Source organism: Garra rufa, chromosome 12, assembly GCF_049309525.1.
Source record: "Garra rufa chromosome 12, GarRuf1.0, whole genome shotgun sequence".
NCBI classification, from domain to species: Eukaryota; Metazoa; Chordata; class Actinopteri; order Cypriniformes; family Cyprinidae; genus Garra; species Garra rufa.
This window is the reverse complement of record NC_133372.1, coordinates 26,783,862-26,808,613: the sequence shown is the minus strand read 5'-3', so window position 1 is coordinate 26,808,613 and position 24,752 is coordinate 26,783,862. Positions and strand designations below refer to the sequence as shown.

Sequence of the window (24,752 nt, the reverse complement as noted above, 5' to 3'; positions counted from 1 at the left end):
TACGCAGACATCACCTTGTGACTCACAAATTCAGTTTATCTAAATGCATTACTACTGACATGATGTGGCATGGGTTTTTAAGGCCAAAAAATTTGTTTATATATTTGAAACAATGCAAAGTTATATAATACTTTATATAAAGTCAAACCAAAAACAATTCAGACACCAAATATAATTTTTGATATTTTTTTTACTAGTGGGCGCAGGAAACTATAGTTCATTCATATAAGTGAGGATAGTAAAATAAAGTAAACTGTGACATATTATACCCAAACATTATTCATACAGTGGACTACTAGAAAAATTGGGACCAAGAATTTGATTTGACACTTTGAAATGTTTTGTTACATACCTTTCTATCGAACTTATCTGGCATTATTAAGATAAATTTGTCCTGACACAGTTTAACTCTTGAGTTCTTGTCATATTTTATTCTAAACTATAGTAAATCAACTGTGAGAAGTGTGAGATGTCTAAATAAATTTTGGTTTGACTGTAATTGATTTGTGATTAATTTTTGAGTTCTTGTCATATTTTATTACCAATTTCAAAACGATAGTGAATAAACTGTGATAAATTGATAATATAAATTTTTATTTGACTGTAGATAAAGTAGCAAAACCGATTTCCCATAAAAAAAGAAACTTTAAGTCCCAATATTTGACACCCTCATTTCTTTTTTCTGTTCCGCCGTTCCTGTATACTACTTGAGGTGAAATTATAATCAAGGATAATTTGTAATCAGTTTACTTGAGCGCCTCAGAGTCAATCACCAATCAACACCGTCAGAGAAATGACATTAGAACTGAGGCCTGGTTTGTTGCTGTCCTCTCTTTGTTTCCCATGTGTCAGTGCTACTCAGGTATCAGGGTGTCAAGTATGGAGGTTAGTTGTAAGTAACGGCTCAAAGTGACCAAGTAGGTGAAGTCTGCTTAGTGATTCTGGATTGTTTTGAATCTCCTCAACCTGTTTGTAGCGTTAGACGATTAGTCAGCCTTCTACTGCTGTTCACACTGCCAGAGATGAGTGTCGTAATGGGGACAGTTCAACCAGAAATGAACATTCTGTCATTATTTACTCACCCTCAATTTGTTCTAAACCGGCTGGAGTTTCTTTCTTTTCCTCTGTTGAACACAAAAGAAGATATTTTGAAGAATGTTTTCAACCAAACAGTTGAAGTCTATGGCTACATCAACTGATTGTTAACCAACATTCTTTAAAGTGTCTTCTATTGTGTTCAACAGAAGAAAGAAACTCACTCACAAGTGGTGAGTGAGTAAATAATGACAGAATTGTCATTTTTGGTTGAATTATGCCTTTAATATGAGCACTTCAGTTATTTTCAATACAGGATTTTCATCAATTGTCAGTTAAATTAAATGCTCATAATTCTCAATACATCAAAATAAGCGCACAAGCTTATAATACACTTTACACTGTTATGATTGATGTTTCAGAATATGTAAAGTAGGATATTATTATATATTTGAATATTTAAAAACTACAGATGCTGATGATATGGTCTTCATTTTGGGTAAACATTTGGAAGACTTTGACTTAGTAGTTTTAGTATTTTAGTTGGTATTTTAGTAGTTTGTTAAATTTTTTATTTTTAAATTTAGCATAAAAATATTGTTATGAGGGCCAGTATTGTTATGTACACATGTTAATAGTGTGCTCATGATATGGTTTTAATTTTAGTTAAACATTTGAAAGACTTTAACTTAAAGTAAACAGTTTTAGTATTTTTGTTGGTATTTTAGTATTTTGTTACACTGTTTAGTAAGTTAAATTTCGAAGAATGAGAGTAGTTTTTTTTTTTTTTTGACATAAAAATATTGTAATGAGGGCTGGTATTAGATCATAAAATATTTTAAGAATAATTCAGATGCAAATATTACTCATATTATGAGTCATCCTTCTATTGTTAGTTGAATTAATTAATATTAATTCGTTGCTCATTATCTCATTTCAAACGATCATAAAAAACACAGCAGGCAAGGTTTTTCAGGTAAGTATTACATTTCTAAGTATTATTTGAGGGCATATTTTCGTTTGTTTGTGAAAGTCTGCCATCTAGTGGTGCACTCTTATAAGCGTTATCAGCATGCATACTTCAAGCCCATGAGCCCTTAACAGCCATATCATTTTGCATGATTTTAATTAAACATGTTTCATTAAAATTATTAAATTGATATCATTTAATAAGAAAGCATAATAAATAAATGACTTAATCGCAGATGTAATCATGGCTCCTGAGGCTAGTAAAGTGTATGAAGTCAAAAAAAAGAAAAATCATTTTTAACCTTTTAGGTCCTTACATGTTTAAACAAGACAAATTTTGACGAATGATGTTAAGTTGTTTTGTTTGAAAAGGCAGTGTTGTGACATTTTTTCACACTGAGTCAGCTCTGAATTCACACCAGCCTGTTTGACTCAGTCTTTCTTTTCCCATTATCATCAGCTGTATACTGCAGACAGATCTTCCCCTGCACTGCCATTGTCTTCTCTGCTCATCTGCCCAGCTCAGCTCAAACTTCACACTTATAAATTGTTTTGTCTTGTGTCAAAGTTTACTCTGTCTCTTCACAGCTTTATTTTTTCTCAGCGACGTTGCGGACAAGTAAGCGTCTTAATATTGCACATAATGACGACAAATCTGTGTCCTTTAAAGAATTCTATGATTTATCTTATGATGACTAAAGATCTTAAGAGATTCTCTGTGAACTCTTTAATCCACCAGCCACGTCATCGCACATCAAACAACAGTGACTTGTAAAGTAGGATAGACTCGTAAGGAGGAATGCCTGGAATGTTTTGTAATCCTATAACACAAAACACGTTTCTTCTAATAGATGGTAATAATTGTTTCCTGGAGTGGATTTCTCTTTTTTTGGAATATTTTTTACTATGTGTTACAGAACCCAGTGTGCTACATGTTCCACATGCTCATAAAAAAAAACAAAAAAAAAAACACTGTATCATTGCATAAAAACAAAAAAAAAAAACACTGTATCATTGCATACCACTGTATGCAATGATACAGTGTTTTTTTTTTTGTTTTTTTTTATGAGCATGTGGAACATGTAGCACACTGGGTTCTGTAACAAAAATACTAAAACTGTTTCAATATAAATTGTAAAAATTTTCGTCACTCTGTACTTGATGCTTTATTTACTTGCATATATATATATGCAAGTCTTGTGTTCACATGCATATATATATATATATACCGATACAAGCTCATGTAGTTTTGTTTTCCTCTACATGCCAAAGTCATTCACACACATTTGACCAATAGACGCTCTATTACAGATTCATATCTTGGCACAAATCAAACAAAATACACAATGAGAAATGGCATGTTTTGCTGTCCTACAGGTCTGATGTCAGTTAGGTGATTTGTATGTTTAGGTTAAGAAACATCAACTAAAATAACATAAAATAAACTTTTAACTATTATCTTTAACTCTGTGTCTGAAGTTCATTGAAAGCGAAAACAAGCATAAAGTAATGACAGAACATATTATATAAAGAATAAAATTCTTACGCCATTAGCTGATAATTATGTTCATGTTTTTGACTGAAAAATTGTACAGACAAGACATACACTAAGATTTTCTTAAAGACAGTTTTCACTCAGAAATAGCTAGTGAATTTCCCAAGTGGTTACAAAGAAACTGCATATAGCACATTAAATTAAGCATTACTTTTTAAAGTAGAAATACTGAAATAGCATTTTATTGTAAAACATACTTCAATTATCTTTACTTAAAAATAAAACAATTATGTTTTTTTTCAGTGTACTATATTAAATAAATGTGTAGTTATACTAAAACTCTCACCAAAACAGATAATTATTTGTGCATTTTAACTGATAAATGGGTGATTTTATTTTTTATTTTTATATTTTTTATATTTATTAATATATACAATTATATATATATATATATATATATATATATATATATATGAACATTCATTTAAGATTTTCTAAATAATTACGTTTAACAGTATAATTAATAGTATTAACAGTATTATTGTTGTTATTATTATTAATTAACAGTATGATTAACAATATTAACAGTATTATTATTATTTAACAGTATTATTAATAGTATTTTTAAATGTATTAAGATTTTCACAGATTAACTTTAAGTGGGCAAAGATGAAAACATTAATGTGTTCGAAAAAAAAAAGAAATGCACATGCCATCATCCACATACACTACCAGTCAAAGGTTTTTGGACAGTAAGATTTTTAAATGTTTTTTTAAAGAAGTCTCTTCTGCTCACCAAGCCTGCATTTATTTGATCTGAAGCACAGTAAAACAGTAAAATTATGAAATATTTTTGCTTTTTAAAATTACGGTTTTCTATTTGAATATATTTTCAAATGTAATTTATTCCTGTGATTTCAAAGCTGAAATTTTAGTGTCATTTCTCCAATCTTCAGTGTCACATGAGCCTTCAGAAATTATTGTAATATTCAGATTTGCTGCTTAAAAAGCATTTATTATTATTATTATGATTATGTTGAAAACAGCTAAGTAGAATTTTTTCAGGTTTGTTTGATGAATAGAAAGTTCAGAAGAACAGCATTTATCTGAAATAGAAATCTTTTGTAACATTATAAATGTCTTTATCAACACTATTGATCAATTTAAAGCATCCGTGCTAAATAAAAGTATTAATTTCTAAACTTCTTTACCAAAAAAAGTATAACGTTACAAAAGCTTTTTATTTCAGATAAATGCTGATGTTTGGGTCTTTCTATTCATCAAAAAATCCTGGAACAAAAAGTACTCAACTGTTTTAAATATTGATAATAATAATAAATGTTTCCTGAACAGCAAGTTAGCATATTAGAATAATTTCTGAAGGATCATATGACACTGAAGACTGAAGTGATGATGCTAAAAATGTAGCTTTGATCACAGGAATAAATTACATTTTAAAATATATTCAAATAGATTCACAATATTACTGCTTTTGCTGTATTTTGGATCAAATAAATCGTCACCTTAAGATTAATGATGTTTTATTAACAAGGTTCGGGAGGAGCACGATCAGATAATCAATCCATTCGGCACAGGTGCAACTCGTTTAACCAATTGACCATTTGAATTAGCGCATCATCTATATATTGCCAGCCGTCTTACCTCCATCCAGCGACAGTTTCTTGGCATCCCTCCTCCACCCCTACTCCCCACTTCCAATCTGTTTCTATCCTAAACTAGCAGGGGGAGTTCTCTGGGTCTGGCCTGTATTCCGGGCCCGGAACCCTTCCCCAGGACAGCACGCCAAAATATGCTTATTACTCGCTCAAGCAGATTAGATGTAAGGGCGAACTCGTGAAATAAGGTTCCATCTGACATTTTTGTCAAAATTGAGTTATTCACATATTCTTATTCTGTGACAACTTATTTACATTATTTGATGTTTCTTTTGTAAGCTGTGTACATTTTGGGCCTTTTTGTTTTATAAAAACAAAAATGGTTCTATCTACAGAAGTCTATGGAACGCAAAAACTTTGAAGCTCAATATCTCGAAAGTGCTCAGAATGCAGATAGAACCTTATAATTCTAAGGTGACGAAATGCAGGCTTGGTGAGCAAAAGAGACTTTTTTTTTTAATAAAAAGGGTTACTGTTCAAAAACTTTTGACTGGTAGTGTACCAACATATACTAATATTTCATAGTTTTTAACAGTTTTAATAGTTACTAATAATCATTAGTAATTTAATTAGGTCAACACATACAAACATGTGCTCACACATAGGTTTAGATGTGTTTTGTTGTACTGTAAGTTCCATGTCATTACACCTCATAAGTCTCACCAGAGTTCGTCACTGAACTAGACAGTGTTTCATTTCAGAAGTCGCAAAGAGCTCAAACCTCTATAACACTTCTTCAAAAGTATCCCAACCACGAATTGAGGCATTCAGAAAGCGATAAAACATTAATAGCCCTTGTGGAATGTCCAATGTCTTTCATTAAATCAGCTTACATGTGTTTTGTTTGTGCCTACAGCAGACATTTAGGAATGAAACTTCTCAGTTGTTCAGACATTCCGACTCCTAGTTGAAAGCTCCGCCCCGGGTTTCATGTGCGGCCGCGTTCTCTTTTAGAGAGCTGAGTTGAGTGGTAGCGCAGCTGGACTTCAAAAGGAAGTGGCTGTGCGATGAAGTTGAGCTCTGTGGGAGGGCACTAAGTGTTAGGGGAGTCATGCAGGGAAGACGCTACTAGAGCACGCTGAACGGCACAGCGCTGTCTATTAGGGCCATGCTCCGCAGGTCGCCCTGCCACAGAAGCAGGGTTCATTTTGACTTCAGTGAGGAGGTGGTAAAGAGGCTGCACACCTCCACCTTAAGGTTAGATCTAACCTCCTCTTTTTCTGTCTCTGTAACTTTCAGACTCTGTCTGGTTCACATGCCTTCACACACTCTCTCTTCCTCTCTGTGTTTTTTTTTTTTTTTTTGTCTGCTGTCATATGTTTGCAATTACCGCAGCTATATATCAAAATTACTACTTTAAATATAGGCCATCTCTCAGCCTGTGTCTAAGTCATGAATTTCTGTCCCTTTCTTAAGGATTCTTGTCACACAGCGATCAGATGTCATCTCCTGCTGTGTATATTTTCTCTTAGAGACCAGATCTGCTCTTGTGGTGTCACTTTCTGTACTTTTTCTTATTCTCTCCCCTTTTTTCTGGGGTTATTTTTGAGTTCATTGTGATGAATCGTTGTTGCTCAAGCAGTTTGCGAATGTGTTTGTAAGTAAACGGAGCTCTGTGTTTATAAAAGACTTAAATTGTTCACAGCTGTTGTACATTTTCCATCAGGCTATTGTGTGTATGCACTTGGTCGTACGTTATATGTGATCTGTGTTCTTGTGATATCAGTTGATACGTTCACCTCTACTGTAATTTCACACCTGAGACCTGTTCTTGCTTTACTTACGTATCGTACTTACGAATGATACAATTTTGCCCTAATTTGGACGGAAAGATTGGTTTTAATTAGATGAGATGTTTAAAAATGGGTATTTTATTTTTTAACTTGGTAACACTTTACAATAAGGTGTCATTTGTTAACATTAGTTAATGTAGTAACTAACATGAACGAGCAATGAACAATACATTTTTGACACTGTTAATCTTTGTTAATGTTAGTTAATAAAAATACAGTCGTTCATCGTTTGTTCATGTTAGTTTACAGTCCATTAACTAATGTTAACAAACCCAAATTGTGATTTTAAAAATGCATTAGTAAATGCTGAAGTTTAACTAAGATTAAGAAATGCTGTAGAAATTTAGTTCATTCTTAGTTCATGTTAACTAATGAACCTTATTGTAAAGTGTTACCCTGTTTTTATTATTATCTTAAACTTAAACTTAAAAATGTAGTAATTTTGTTGTGTGCTTTTGCCATTTTATTTCTTCATTATTATTTCAGTTTTAATTTGAGCTATTTTAGTATTCAAGTTCAACTAATTAAAATTAGAAATGTGGCCTTGGCAGCGTTCTGAAATAAAATAACTTGTTTTTTATATATATTATATTTGATTTGAATTAATAATTAATGGTTTATTTAGTTAGTTAGTTAGTTAGTTAGTTAACTAACCTTGATTCAGTCATTACATTTATTCATTTATGTATTTATTTAGTTAAGTGTTCAAACTTTTTTTAATCAGTTCTGCTATTTGTCGCATGTTTCAGTTTTTCCGTTTATGAGTGTGCTGTTTCTTCACTTATGAATATATCTTTGTGTCAATCTGTAATGCATGTTTATATACACTTTAATTGTCAAACACATGAATGAATGAGTTTGTGAACATCTGTGTTTACACACAGCGTGCTCTGACGTCTGGGCTGGGTGTGTAAAGGTCTCCTATGACTGAAATGCCGACGAAGATAATCTCCACGTTGTGTGGATTTGTGCTGAAGGGCAGAAATGTGGCTCGAAACTGAGCTCTGTGAGATACTTTTACCTATGCATGATATGTTGCCTGGATGGCATATGTAGATTGTATTGAATTGGTGACATTAAAATGCAGTTTTTTAAGATATTTTTCTCAGATTTTATATGAAATCAAATCACTTTAGTCACTCCACAGTGTGTGTATGTGTAATAAGCGTGAAATATTCTCCAGACTCAATGCGGTTGTATACAGTTAGGATATGTGTACAAATATGCACACAGTACACAATACAAAACATAAAATACCCTATTTTTTATTTTTGAAAGAGTAAAAAAAAACTGTTTTCAACTGTTTTCTTAAGCACCAAATGAGCATATTAGAATGATTTCTGAAAAATCATCATGTAACACAAAAGACTGGAATAATGTCTGCTGAAAAATTCAGCTTTGCATCAAAGTAATAAATTGCCTTTACTTTACAGTTACGTTAAACGAATAATATTTCACAATATCACTTTTTTTTATACTTATACTTTTATACTTTTTTCAAAACCTTACCTACCCCAAACTTTGCACAGTTAGTGCACAAATATTTTGAACTGAATGCTTAAAATATACATATACATGTGTGTTACCTCACGAAATTATTTCTAAAAGATCTGACATTTAAAAATGACTTTGGTTTCAACTTATGTATTCTGGTTGATTAAGTCATATTAAATAGTTAACGAAAACTTGTAAGCACTTTTTCGCAAAACGCAAAATTTGTACCGCCATGTACGACATATTTGATGTGAAATGTCCACTGAGTGGCGCTAAAATAGTGTTAGTTTTTTTTTTTAATAGAGGAATGTACATGTTGGTTTTGCAATGTGTCATTGCAGTTCTGACTTGAAATGTCCATTGAGTGGCGCTATAACTCTAATTCTCCTTTTTATATGTTTTAAAATAATGTACCATCTGCACTACACCTAAACCTACCCGATAGTATAAACTAAAACGAATGTGACGTAAAAACACAATCGCAAACATGCAATTTTAGCTTGTTTTTCGATCACTCATCTTTTAGCTCTTTCAATGTGAGTTTTTCACAGGATACCTAAGGAATGTATTAAGTTTCTATGGATTCAGAAATATATGGATGAAAAAAAATATTGCCATTCACTAAAATAGACACTTGTGCAATTATGCCGGAGGTATTTATTACCATTTTAATGCTTTTTTAAATTATGAAAGTTGTCATTTATTGAACTATGCTTGAGAGAGTCACACCATATGACATTTTTGAGATTTGGCTCAAAAATTACAAAAAATCAAATAACACTTGCAGCTATTGGAAACTTAAAATTTTAAGTTAAATCAGCTTAAAACTACAAGTTGATTTGATTTGAGATGATTTAACTTGTGAGTTGAAATGACTTAAGTTGATTTAACTTAAATTTTAAGGCAGCTGCTAAACTTAAGTTTTTAAGCTGAAACTGGTGAAAACTTTTTACAGTGTATGTACTTTTTGGTACATATTTCGTGTCTTGCGAAAAAGTTCCCACAGGTACGTTTTCGTCATGAGATCATGTAGAGGTTCCAAAGAGGTTTCGTCATGAGATCACATTTTGTATTGGTTCCAAAAAAGTTAAATATTTGAACAATTCTGAGACAAAAATTTATCAAGTGCACGTCATTGGCTTCCCAGGGGGCTTCAGTAACATGATCATGAATGGGGTTTTAAAGTAATTAATGTTTTCTATGGAATTTGTCCATTTAAAATCAGGATATGGTGTCACACCAGAGGACATGGTTTTCAGAGACAAAATGTATTAGGTTTCTTTGGATTCAGAAATATATGGATGAAAAAAATGATTGCCATTCACTAAAACAGACACTTGTGCAATTATGCCGGAGGTATTTATTACCATTTTAATGCTTTTTTAAATTATGAAAGTTGTCATTTATTGAACTATGCTTGAGAGAGTTACACCATATAACATTTTTGAGATTTGGCTCAAAAATTACAAAAAATCTAATAACACATGCAGCTATTGGAAACTTAAAATGTTAAGTTAAATCAGCTTAAAACTACAAGTTGATTTGATTTGAGTTGATTTAACTTAAATTTTAAGGCAGCTGCTAAACTTAAGTTTTCAAGTTGAAACTGGTGAAAACTTTTTTACAGTGTATGTACTTTTTGGTACATATTTCGCGTCTTGCGAAAAGGTTCCCACAGGTATGTTTTCGTCATGAAATCAGGTAGCAAATAGTTTTAGTTTAATAAAAAACTGCCAAACATTATATATATTGACATTGGGACTAGAGAGTTAAACAAGACCCCAGCGATTACTCCAGGGGGTGTTTCTCCTGCGATTAGTCTACTAAAGTTGGCACAAACAAACATTCTCTTGCATACCATCTGATTTCTTCAAAACAACCACGTCATTTTAAATGATCCCCAGAGCTGGGCATGTGTTTGTTCTGAAACATGTCATGGAAAAAACTGCATTTTTCAGTCTTGATAGAATACCATTTAAAGCAGGGTCCAGAGCCTTGAAAATTCTCACAGATAGGCTCATATGAACTTCCCTCTTCTGTTTCTAAGTTTCTGATCCCAGAGTAGAATCCAGTGTAGCTTCTTCCCCACAACCATGTGATCAAATCCAGCATTACAAAAGACATATGATGCTTAATAATGTAGTAATTTAATTGCTCATATGTTACAGTGAAGTCTATTTTGTAATGTTAAACAGTTCCACTAACAGCTGAGGAAGTGAAAATGTGAGACACAGAGATCTTTATGATTTGAAACCCATTCTAATCTTTGTGTAAAGATGGTTCATTGTTAGAGTGATTGCAGTTGCACTTTAAGAACAAGTAGAGGATGTCTTTTGGAGCTGCCCTATGTAAACTATTGTTGTGTTGTGTATGTGTTACCAGACAGTGACTCAATAGCAGTCACAGGATAATTAGATACTTACTGGAAACAGCATCCTTTCCTTTTTGTTTCATGGTGATAATATAAACACCAAACAAACTTTATTCTATTAAATCGCTGAAAAACATTTTCATTAGCTTAAAACCATGTGATATTCAGTCTCTGCGCAATTATTACAAATGAAAACAAGTGAGACGATCATGGAAAAATGTGGGACATTAACTTTGAAACAACAAGGGATTCTTTGATGAAAATGGTCAACTCTGATACCAAGTATTTATTGAGCTCGAAATTGTTGATAATAACCACAGTAAATATTGTGTTGTTATAGTTAAATTAAAGTAACAAATAAATTCAGTTTAATAACTTAAACTGACAAATAGGCAGTAAATGCGTGTTTTGTAACAAACTATTTTAGAAGAACAAATGCATATATTTATGTAGTGTGAAGTCTGATCTTTGAGATCAAAGGGTCTCTAACTTCAACAATTCTTTCAATGTTTTTTTTTTTTTTTTTTACATTTTTACTGAACTGTACCGTACATTTTTCCTATGATGTGACATAGCAAAAATTGAGAGAAAAAAACTGTATATAAACTATATATAAATTGAGGGGAAACAACTATATATAAATAGCATGAGAGAGATTTATCTTCATTGTTAGACACCTATTTTCATATAGTGTTATTTATTTAATATGAAATTATAATTAACATCATTTTTTCCCCATGACTTGTTGGGCAATTACAAGACAAACTTTGACATATATATATATATACTCTATAAACTCTAAATTAAAATAAAATGGTAAATGTTTTCCTGGCAACTAACTGAAATAAATATAAGTTGAAATACTAAAATTACAACAAAAGCGCATAACAAAATAAATAAAACAAATTGAAATTAATGTTAAAAATTTGCAACTATAAAAATAAAAGTATATAACTAATATAATAGTAATATAATAGTATAATAAAATAGCACTGGGGAGAAGCTTTGGAGTATTTTGTGATCTTTTAGTATTTTTTTTATTCTTCTTTGAGACAATCTGTATGCTTGTGTACTCCTAAACACTGACAGAATTAACATTTAGCAGACATTTAGTTCTGACTAAAAAGTTACAGCCTTTCTCTTCTTGGAAACAAATCAAATATATTTATAACTTATCCTGCCTTATAGATTCTTGTCCAATCAGATGCTCTCTAGAATGAGAATATCCCACCCCCTGGAGCCTACCAACAAGTAGTAAATCATGGTTCATGGTTGTGATGTTAATTAAGTTTGCTAGACTATTCAAAATGCCCAAACTTCTTGTTTCAATAGAAAGTACATCACCACAACACAGATAACTGCACTCATCAGTTGATTTCATCAGGTCTTTAAAGGGATAGTTAACCCCAAAAAATGAAAATTCTGTCATTAATTACCCTCACGTCATTCCAAAGTCCTTCGTTCATCTTTGGAACACAAATTAAGATATTTTTGATGGAACCCTACAGCTTTCTGACTCTGCATAGACAGCAACACAACTGAAACACTGTTAAAATAGTCAGTGTGAAATCAGTGGTTCACCCATAGTATTATGAAGCTACATAAATACTCTTTGTCTGCATTATCCCTTTTTAAAGCTGTGAGATGTCAATGCCACGTTACATGTGTTGTACTTAATTTTATGGTTGTTAATATTCTTCCCAATGTAACGTTACTATCAGCCTTTGCATGAACTCGAATTATAATGTCATGGGAATCAGAGATACTAGTTACAGCTAAGGTCAGAGGTATCGTTTCCTGATAGCTTTTTTTTTTTCAGTCCTGACCTCTCCAGGGAGCTCAAATGACCCAGAGTGTATTCTGCTTTAGACACGACAACTACTTCATGAAGTTGTCTGTCAGACTAATAAGTTTGTTACAAAGAATTTCCATCTAAAAGATGCTATAAAAAAGTGCAAGAAATGCCACTCTGTGAATCATGTTGACAGTGAAACACACAACTACCAGTCAGTCAGTTTCCATGTAAGTGTTTGTCTGGCTTTGCGTCATCAGATTAGATTCTTTTGTTTAGCATTTCATCTTGAGTCAACAGTGGATTTTGCTTTATATCATAAACCCTTCTATATAGTGGAATAAATGATCAAGCAGGGTGATTTTACTGTGTAGGGAGTGAAATCACCCAAATTTATGTCTGTTTCACACGGTGTTTGTAAGCAGTGTTGTTTAGTGGCTTGTCTCACCCTTCCTGTATCTTCACACTTAAGCAGTATAGCATAAACATTATTATTATATTGCATTTTGTTATAACTGCTTTAAATGATAGGAGTGTTTTTAAAGAAAATAATCAATGTGGTAATCCAGAAATCACTTAATTTATTTTATATGACGCTGCAGCATAAAATGTTGCTACTTCACTTACGTGTTGCTTGTGCGTGCAGAGTGAAACAAGCTTTGCGGACACATCAGAAAATCTCTTGTGGTTTTCCTTATACGTAGTGCAGCTTCTCACTCCTTGTATCTGACTCATGATCTCATTTATCAAATATGCATTTTGGTTTATGCTTTTCAGTCGTATTGTTCTTTTGTGTAACAACAGCAATATATAAAAAAATAAAACAGCGTCTGAGGAAACCCGGGCATGCTTTATAATGCATGACAAGAAACAACCGCGACTGAAACCAGAAGAACAATACCAAAATGGGAGAAGCTACACTGCAGAAAGAAATACAGAGACAAAAGATACACAAGATGCAAGAAAATGAGGGATGAGTTGATTGTAATCACAAGACAGAGGGAGAATGCACAAACACTTCAATAAAACAGTAAACAGACGCATTTATAATTGAGTTTTGAAGATGAAATTTCACAGAGATGGGTCAGGGGATTCCAGTATCTAGAGGACGTGGCGCATGTCGATTTATTGTCCATGGAGGACAATCTGAACTTTTCAACTTTTTTTTTTTTTTTTCTTTTCTTTGTTAAATTATGTACCTAGAGTATAAATCTATAAAACAGAGTATAAAACAGTTGTACAGGCTGTAATTGTAATGTTATTTCAAAACAATTATCCATAGATTTAGATCTCATTTGTATCAAATCCTAGGTTAACATTCTTATTTACATAGTTGAGGTGTCACCATCATTGACTGATCAAACACAGCGCACAAACTGTTTATATAATGACTTGTTTCGCTCTCTCGTACAACACTTGCACTTTTTCCTGACTGACTGTACAGTCTAGTTTGTCCTGTATACATTTTCTTACTATATGACTGTGAGAAATGTGCTTAACATACCTGTGGGAACTTTTTCGCAAGACGAAATATGTTTCAAGACATATACAAAGTAAAATGAGTGGGGCTGAAAGAGTGTTTGGTTTTTTCAGCTGGACAGATACATATAAAAAATGACTGTGAATTTAACGGTAAAAGGCTGTAAAAATGCTACAGTAAAAACCTGTTAAATAGTTAACGGTAAATTCCCCTGTATTATATACGGTAAAAGACTGTATTGGACATTACATGTAATGTTACAGTAGTATGCCGTTTTTGCAAGTGAAAAAGAAAATAAAATAAAAAACAGCGATTAACCGTAAACTGACATTCCCAGAATTCCTTGCATTACATTTCAAATTTAATGTAACTATATTTCTTCTTCTTTTTTCTTATCAGTTTTGTACATTAGGGTTGTATGTTACACCTAATGTTGTTTAATGAATTTTTATTGCATTATTTCAGTTCCATTGGTGTTACCATGATGGTGTTTAGTGTTTGTGTGACGGATACTGTGCACCTTCTATATACATTATTATTTAAAAGCTGCTTGTGATGGTCTTTGGTTCATCATGTTCATTTTTTTTTATCACCACCTGCATTTGGTGGTTATCAGTGTATTACAAAGGTACAAAACAAGTTTTAGTACTTTAATAGGTTGGAATATTAACATTATATCAGTTAATGAAATTACGGTATTTAACTGTAAATTTAAGTTTGTAAAATCTAAAATGTTGCTACCGTATTTTTTACGGTAAAATTCCAGCAACCACAGCTTAAATTTTTTTACTGTAAATTATACGGAATCTTTTTTACAGTGTACATTTTATGTGACGTTGGTTTTATACTAGAGTGACCAGACGGCCCCGTTTTCAGGGGACAGTCCCGGTTTTTGATGTCCTGTCCCCGACTGGAGCTGTCCTCGTAAATGTCCCCATTTTACAGCACGTTGAAAACAACCCATAAAAACACTGATAGTGTGATGTGACAGAAACACTCAAATATCACAGCCATTTAAAAGCGCAGAAGTGCACTGCACTCCCAACGAAATTTATACTTTATAATCTAATTCATAAATACTAAACCTTTTTAACATTATTAAAACTACATACAGAGTGTGACTGATACCATCTTTGTCATTGAAAACACTTGTTGGTTCGTAATGAGTTTGCAGATTTAACGTAGGCTATATGTTTGCTTACATTTTCAAGATCTGAGGTAAATTATCTATTGTCGCTTTCAGTATGGCTATAAATATGATATTCAAACTCACATTAGACACTTTTAACATTGAATAAAGCACATAATCAGTACCTGAAATTATAATTGTCATTTGTATGTTGTTCTAGCTGCGATGTCGCAAAAAATAGAAACCGATTCACAAATAGAAATTTTGCGTCAAAAGGAAAAGGAAAAGCTTTGATTAACATGGAAAAGATAACTTTAATCACACATGGCGGCATCGCCTCTGGCACAATTACATTTGCAGAAAGCACTTACTTTGTGTTAAAAATGGGCCTAAAATGCAAAATAATAACCCTGAGTAGGACTGAAACGATTCAGTTCCAAAAGTATAAATTTGTAATTCCAAAATTTGTAATTATTGTAGGCTATTTAACAAATAACATATATTGTCATATGTTCTCAAATTTATTGTTTTATTTTCATGTAAAGCCAGAATTTTGTTTATAATACTTGGGCTTACTGTTTTAAAATGTTTGCTATTTGCAATAGTTGCTATTTACTATTGAATAAAGAAGCTATGGTAAGTCTGATCCTCTAACATCCCTGTAATTATCAGGTATGATAGCCTATTAATATATGGAACCCACAACAATTAAAAAACAAAAACATTTTGTCCTTGTTTTTTAATTCATAGATAATCCCAAGTGAGATTTCAGGTAGTATTTTGACCACTGAACTAGGAAATGTCCCTGATCACCTATATGTCTATATTGAGTGGCGCTATAACTCTAATACTTTGTGACGTTTGAAAATAACGTAAACTAAACTTACCCTATAGTATGAACAAAAGCGAATGTGATGTGAAAACACATCACGAGCATGCTTTTTTAGCTTGTTTTTTTTATCTCTGACCTTTCAGTTCTTTCATCGTGAGTCATGTTTTTCACAGGATTCGTACCCAAGGATTCCACATCCTAAGTTTAATTTCATGACGAAAACAATTACAAATGCTCGCTGTTTTACCACCTCTAGTGTTCATTTCTGTTGGAAACTGCAGTGATACTTATTAATACGTATTTCGTGTCTTGTGAAAAAGTTCCCAAGAGTTCGTTTTCGTTATGAGATCAGGTAACAACAAATACAAGTGTGAAATGTTGCTTTGCAGGGTTTAAAAAGACAATAACCCGGGGGTTAAGTGCAGTGTGAAAAATACAAATGCTGTTGATAGTTGTTGTGAATGGTAGCCTAGCAGGAAAAAGGGGCACAATTGGAGGATGTTGATTCAGTGTTAGCTGTGGGTTGTCAGACGCCGGACCGCCGCGTGGATCTTGCCACTCAGCAACGTCACAGTAACTCTCATTATCATATTCTTGCATGTACAGTACTGTATGTGTGGTTTGTGTGTTGTAGTAAATTTCCATTGGTCAACGGCTGCAAAACAAGGAACTGGTTTTGAATAGTTCTCCTATTGCCTAGTTTACTTAACTTTGAGACTCTCCAGTGTTTGGAGTAACAGTGAAAGGTCACCAAACCTCTGGTGCTCTGGGTGTAAAGACCATTGCCACTTCCTCTGAAATCACAAGCACATCTGAGCCTAACACAACCGTCTTTTGAAACTGTTTATTTGACTTTAACGTAATGTGTTTCCCCTGCCTCACTTCTTTTTGATGTGGGCTGAGACCATCACCACTATGTTTCCTTATGGTTTGGAAAGATGAGACGCGCTTCCGCCCCAAGTGCTGGGAATCTTTGAGACTTTCCAGAGCTCTTGGGTCCCAGAGGATAGCTTGTGTATTTCTCCTGAAATTTTCACTAAGCTATATATAACTTTTAATCTTGTGGATGGCCAAGGTGAATCAGTATTGACTTGTTTTTGGTTTCGAATTAACAGTCTTAGTCTTCAGTAAGAGAAAGGTGTATTAAGTAATTGAAATAATATTGGGTATGTTAAAATGAAAGCATTCCAAAACCACTAAAGCAACAGTTCACCAACAAATAAAAAATTCTGTCATTAATTACTCACCCTTATGTCGTTCCAAACCCTTACGACCTTCGTTTATCTTTAAAACACAAATTAAGATATTTTTGATGAAATCTGAGAACTTTCTGAAAGCTTGACATCAGTGGTTCAACCGTAATGTTATGAAGCTTCGAATACACATGGTAGTTGAACAGGGTCAGAAAGATCTCGGTTTTTATCAAAAACATCTTCATTTGTGTTTCGAAGATGAATGAAGGTCTTATTGGTTTAGAACAACATGAGAGTGAGTAATTAATGATCAATGGGTGAACTTTCCTTTTAAATAGATGTACTGTATGTGTTCCTACCTTAATTTTAATGTGTTGTTTTTTTGTTTTTGTGTCATTGCAGTTTCGATGTGGAAAATGGCCCATCTGCAAGCTGTAGTCCCTTGGACCCCCAGGCCTCACCAGGTTCTGGCCTCGTTCTGCACACAAACTTTCCCGGCCACAACCAGCGGCGAGAGTCCTTTCTCTACCGCTCAGACAGCGACTATGACCTTTCACCAAAGTCAATGTCTCGAAATTCTTCTATTGCCTCAGAACTGTGAGTAAAGTTGTTTTTTGTTGTTTTAAATGTGTTAAGAACTACCTTTTATGTATTAAACCTGTAGAAAGCAACATCTTAAACCAGTCTGAACTGGTTTGCTGGCCTTGTCTTCCAAACTGAACTGGTTTGCAGGTCTTTGGAGACCTACAGTATCAACTAAGACAACTAGACATTACTATTTTTTGGTCATTCTTTATTCTAAGGTCCGAATTCACCAAACAAACCATTAAAGGGATAGTTCACCCAAAAATGAAAATTTGATGTTTATCTGATCCAAGATGTAGGTGACATTGTTTCTTCAGTAGAACACAAACAAAGATTTTTAACTCAAATCGTTGCAGTCTGTCAGTCATATAATGGCAGTCAATGGGATCCACAGCTCTGAGAGTCAAAAAAACATGCACAGACAAAACCAAATAAACCCTGTGGCTCATGATAATACATTGTGGTCTTAACACACGAAACAATCGGTCTGTGCAAGAAACTGAACAGTATTTATATCTTTTTTTACCTCTGATCCACCGCAATATCCAACTGTCCTGAGTGGATTCACAAAAGCTGGCGTGTGATGTGTCAACATGCTCTGGCATAGTAGATGCATGTGCGGAAGCGATCTGGCGCGTGTATATGTCACTCATTGTTTACAGAGAAAGATTGTGGGTATGATGGCTACTCATAATGGTAATTACTGGTGCTTATCCTGATTGTTGCAACTGATTAAAAACTAAAAGATTACGTTTGCTTGCGTGAACTCATCCAGTGTTGACTTGTCGACTCCCAACTTTTGAGCCTGATCGACTGAAGTTATGATTGCTTGCTCTTCGTCACGCGCCAGCTGTTGTGAACATGCTCAGGACAGTTGGACATTGCCTGGATCAGAGGTAAAAAATTATATAAATACTGTTCAGTTCCTTGCACAGACCGATTGTTTCGTGTGTCAAGACCTCAATGTATCATCACAAGCCACAGGGTTTAATTTGGTTTTGTCTGTGTATGTTTTTTTGACTCTCAAATCCGTGGGTCCCATTGTATGCCATTATATGACTGAAAGACTGCAACGGTTTGAGTCCTATTATGCTTTTTCCCTTTTTGAATTTTAGTCAGTGTGTGGTGCATATGTTTGGGCCTAAAAACATCAACAAAGTTACAAATCTCAAAGTGCACTCCAAAGGAAGCTATTTAGTTTAAAAAAAAATCCCTTTTCAAGGGTATTATTTACTAACCTTCCATGCATCCTAGGTGTATGTGACTTCCTTCTTTTAGACGAATGCAATCAGAGTTTGCATAAAATTATCCCTGCACTGGCAAGCTTTACAATGGCATAGGCTGGTGTTTCTCTCCATCAGTCCAAAACAAGTCCAATACAGTACATCGATCCATAATAAAAAGTGCCTCATATGGCTCTGTTGTGTTTTTGTAAGAAAAATATCCATATTTAAAACGTAAGAATCACTTTAATCTAGCTTGTGCTAACAGTTCTGCACGGAACTTGCTGCTTTGGGAAGGGGTGTGGCAGGGCTGAAACGCCGTCTAAGCTGTTCACCAATCACAATGCAGTTGGACTGCTAACCAATCACAACACATTTAGTTTTTCGGAAGGCGGGCCTTCATCAAACCCGGAACTAATCGAGCCATTTGTGCCAGGCTGGGGAGAAAGCTATTGTAATAATGTCAATTATGTGACAAATAATGCGTTTTTCGAACCACCAAGCATGAGAACATGTTCTAGTGCACCCCCAAAACAAAATAAAGATTTCGTAAAAGAGCATAATAGGACCCCTTTAAAAATCTTTTTTTGTGTTCTACTGAAGAAACAAAGTCACCTACATCTTGGCTGCCCTGGTGGTAATCGGATAAACATCAAATGTTCATTTTTGGGTGAAATATGCCTTTAAATATGAGTTTTGCCTTAATAACTTAATAATTTGCTGCTTATTAATAGTTAGTAAGGTAGTTGTTAAGTTTAGGTATTGGCTAGGATTAGGGATGTAGAAAATGGCCATGCAGAACATGTGCTTTAAAAATAATAAGCAACTATACTAAAGTGTTACCCAGCTTTTTTTATGAAAAAAATGTGGGAACTTTTTCCTGCACATAGCATCTGTTAAAGATGGATATAGTCAGTTCAGTTACTTTTCCTTACTTTAGTCTTTTCCAAACCGTAATTACTGACTCATCTTCACTAATGAGCCGAGTGACTTGGAAACTACTTTAATTTTTTTGTCACCACAACCAAACCATCCAGCATCTGGTAATCTGAGGACTTTGAAGTTGTTTAATATGCCTCGTTTTTCATCAACACTAGTATTTCTGTTTTCAAACATTTCTGCGGGGTAAAGGTGGAGGCGGAGCTGATTAGTGGAGTTGATTTATGCGCTGCCGCTCACGGCAGTGAGATTTGCATGCCAGAACGTATCTCAATCAAGGCCTTATTTCCCAAGCCTTCTGGCAGTAACTGCCTGGAATTATATAAGAACGCATTTTCCAGAGTCTTAGATGCCAAATATCTGTTGAACCCTGAGGAATGTGCTGGATTGTTCTTGGTAACCCATTTTTTGGTGGCATTTAGGGTCCTGATACTGAAAGGAACCTCATTTGACAATTGAGTCTGATGAGTGAGGCATTACTGGCTGAAACTAGATACGGAAAAATGCAGGTTGGGAATGTAGCTAGACCGAATAGGAGTTTGCTAAAACAATTAATAGCTACAGTATTTAGTGATTGGTTAATATTCCAGTACTCTGGCGTATGTGATTTCAGCGGAAAACGAAAGTCATTTCAAAATTTCTTTTTGGGAATAACATTCACCAATGAATCATTCACAATAAGACCAAGAACATTCATTAGAAAAGTAAATAGGGTTGACTTTAAATTATAGGGTTTGCTTTGTTTGAGTGTCAAATGCTTAAGATGTTAATGTATTCTCACTTGATTACAGGCATGGGGATGACTTGATAGTCACACCTTTTGCTCAGGTAAACACATCAGTGTCATGTTTCTTTAAGGATTGAATTTCAAATGGACGTGTGCTTGGTTTCACCTCACAGTTTTTTGTTATTTCTGTCTTCTTGTAGGTTCTAGCAAGCCTTCGAAGTGTCAGAAACAACTTTACTGTCTTGACCAATGTTCAGTGCACATCTAACAAGTGAGTATTATTGCAAACAAAAGCCATACCTTCATGCAAACATGAATAGACAATAAAAATACACTAAATTTAGCTGTTCTGTCTCTGAAAAATAGCAGATTTTTGTTGATTAATTACAGATATGTTTTCAAAAAGATGCAGATGTGCATTCAGTGTCTGCTGTGTTGGAATACAAATTAAAAATTTAAATACATAGTATATTACACATTACACCACAGAACTTTATACATGTTTACATGAAACATGTGTAATCGCTAAACCTGTGGAAAGTCCGGTCCAATCTTTTATCTTCTCTGAATACAAAGCTATTAAACCTTGTAACTTTCACATGATATATGCAATGAAACCAAATAGGAATATGATGTAACTATCCACAAAATACTGTTTACATGGATCAAACTCCACCAACATGGATTATGTCAGTAGCGCAGACCAAATAAAAGATTAGAACAGTATTCTTAATCTTGCTAAAATGCATTTTAGTCTTAAAAACTCAAATAACACACTTTTAATGAATTAAATGATTACTGTGTTATTTAAACAATATAAAATGTACATTTATAAAATAAGCAAGCTTTATATAATGTAGTAATATTAGTTTTTTTATTATTATTATTGTTTAAAAAGATGTTTTTCTTTTTGACAGTCCACTCTGCTGTTTGTGAGAATAACCACAAGAGGGCAGTCTTTCCAATCATTTGTTTTATGGATTCGGCCACCCATGCACACTGACATTTCACTAAAGCCGTTTTCCACTTAACATGTCACCAGTTTTCAAGATTTCACATCCCGGCCAAAAATCACTTGCCTACAGAGACGATTTCCACATGCCCCTAAATTCCATTTTTCCACCTGAGCGATGAGGGTAAATAGGGAAAAAGGTGTTTACTTGCTGTTATTCATGGAAGAAGTATTTCACCCTTCCAAATAACCATGGATGTACGTCAGGGCAATTATACCGCACTGTTAGAGGCTTTTGTTGGGCTCTTCGCTGGCCTGTCCAAGGGCAACCCAGTTCAGATGAACTTGAAGGGAAATTCTACGGAAGTATATATGGAAAAGAGGACACACCCTGTGATTTCATAATAATTTGTCTGTATTAAAGGGGGGGTGTCGCATCAAATCCATGATGCACTTAAGAAAAAAATATACTGCAAAATGCACAGGCTTGAATAGGGTTTCTTTCATTTTTCTTTAATGTGGAAATATGCTTGTTGCTTTGACATTATGCATCCTGTTACAGTTATAATGACGCAAATGAATGACACACAGATGTGTTTGAATTGCAGGGGTTTTCTGCTTGTGTCATAATTGTTTGTTTGTGTTTATTCAGCTACATTCTTCAACATTTCCTCTTGCAGGAGATCCCCCGTGTCCAACCAGCCCCCCATCACCAGAGTGTGCCTACCTGGTAAGCCCTATAACTTCACCCCTGCATAAATGTATTGAAAGCGAGGTCCAAAAGTTGTATACCACTACTGAAAATCATTATATTTAGCCATTTTTTGAACAGCAAACTGATTTAAAGGAGTAGTTCACCCAAAAATTTACATTTGCTGAAAATTTACGTATACCCTCAGGCCATCCAAGATGTGGATGGATTTGTTTTTTCACCTAAACAGATTTGATCAAATTTAGCATTGTGTTTTGCACCTACTCGCCAATACACTGCAAAAAAGCTTTTCTTATTTAGATTTTTGTCTTGTTTCCAGAAAAAATAAGTCAAAATTAAGTGAGTTTTTCCTTAGAACAAGCAAAATAATCTGCCAATGAAATAAGCAAAATAATCTTATTTTAAGCAGAAAACAAGATTATTTTGCATACCCCATTGGCAGATTATTTTGCTTGTTAACTTCATTTTGGCTTTTTTTTTTCTGAAAGCAAGACAATCATTTTTACTTGTCTAGAAAATCCTACTTGATTTAAGAATTTTTATATATTTTGGCTGGAAACAAGAAAAGTAAGAAAAGCATTTTTTTGCAGTGTGGAAGTGAATGGGTGCCGTCCAAAGTGTTTAAGAGTCCAAACAGCTGATAATATAAACCACAAGTAATCCACATGATTCCAGTCCATCAAGTAACATATCTTAAAGCAAAACGCTGTGTAAGTAACAAATGCATTATTTAAAAAAAAAAAAAACTTTTTTTAACTTAAAAATGTTGCTATGATCTAAAATACTCTCCCCCTTAATATTGCTTTCTCCTGAGAAAAAGTTTTATCAACTGAAGCAGGAAAGAAATATGCACAGATCAAACACTGTTTACAAAGCAGAAACTGTTTTTTACTTAACAAGATGTTAACTGATAGACTAGTGTTGTGTGAATTACTTGTGAATGATTGTGATGCTTTTATTAGCTATACAATCATTCTGACGGCACCCATTCACTCCAGTGAGAATATTGGTGAGCAAGTGATTTAATGCTAAATTTCTCCAAATTTGTTTCAGCAAATTTACATTTTCGGTGAACTATTTCTTAATACTGTTTCAAAATTCTAAAAAATGCTTTGTTTTCTGAGTTAAACATCAAATCCTAGATATTTCGTATTACTCTTTAAAGGCATTTCTTTTAAAATAACTACATCTTAAAGATCATATGTTTGCGTGTGTGTCTGTAAACACGTGTTTTGTTCTGCAGTGTTTAAGTATATTTTTAATGATAGAGAGACCTCTTGCCGTGCTACGTGATTGCCCACGCCGTTGCCCTCTTGTATCCCTCATCATCACTCATCTCCACCGCAGCTTCTGCTGATTGGCCCGGCAGTGTTGAAATGTTTAGTAGACTCACGAACACACACATTCAAGCACGGTGCCCATATTAGTGGCTGTTTTGTCTAGTTGCACAGAACGTGTTAGACTATAGGAAAGGGCCATGGCTGCTACGTGTTGGTCCCTCACATGCGAGCACACCTGCCAAATACAACAACACAACGGACAACAGGCCTGCCTCAGCTTTGTATAACGGGTGGGAAAATTCCTCATAGTTCACTCTCTGTCCTTGAGGATGGCTCCCAGTGTGATATCAGAGAACATGCCAGACAGAGATTTCAGAAAAACTGTAAACTATGCTAACTAAACAGAGCAAGGCCATTCACTGGAGCCTCTATTATACAGCCCAGACTGTTTTCTTAGAAATGTCAAGAAAACCTTGGCGGAGTGAGGTCATTTCTGAAGGATAATAAGAGAGAGATTGTTCACATTTAGAGGAAGAAGACAAGAAAGAGGCTTCATAAAAACGCAATCTTTAGCAGGTTTGTTTAATGAAATGCAAGATGATGTAATTGACTGTATTCTCGTAACACAACCTTATGTATTAAATCATAACTCAGAAGCTAAGAAACAAAATTAGCTTGGACAAAATGCACGTTGAGCTTCGGCACTCACTTGGGAGATACAGGTTCGAATGTTTCGAATCTGGCTCGTGTCCTGATCACATTTTTTCTCTCCAGATTAGTCCATTTTGTGTATTTGAACCCTTTTCTGTATGATTTTGAGGTAATCTTTTTAAAGTGAGGTCAACTGAGGGACTCATATGCAACTATTACAGAAGGTTCAAATGCTCATTGATGCTCCAGAAGGAAAAACTGTGCATTAAGAGCCGGGGGGTGAAAACTTTTGAACAGAATGGAGATGTGTATATATTTTTTTTATTTTGTCTAAACATCTTTTTTTTTTTCATTTAGTACTGCCCTATAGAGGCTACAGAAGATAGTTACATTAAATTTGAAGTTAAATTTACTCTTATCTTCA

At 34.0% G+C, this 24,752-nt stretch overlaps 1 protein-coding gene across 1 annotated transcript in view; it reads left to right on the top strand.

Annotated features, from left to right (window-relative positions):
- The window catches only part of LOC141347546 (3',5'-cyclic-AMP phosphodiesterase 4B-like), a 162,013-nt gene extending 139,569 nt beyond the window's left edge, over positions 1-22,444 (top strand). The window contains exons 4-7 of the mRNA XM_073852547.1: positions 17,662-17,856; positions 20,798-20,834; positions 20,934-21,004; positions 22,366-22,444. Of these exons, the coding sequence (XP_073708648.1) occupies positions 17,662-17,856; positions 20,798-20,834; positions 20,934-21,004; positions 22,366-22,444 (382 nt within the window). The remainder of the gene's footprint in view (positions 1-17,661; positions 17,857-20,797; positions 20,835-20,933; positions 21,005-22,365) is intronic.
- The last annotated feature ends 2,308 nt before the right edge of the window (positions 22,445-24,752 follow it).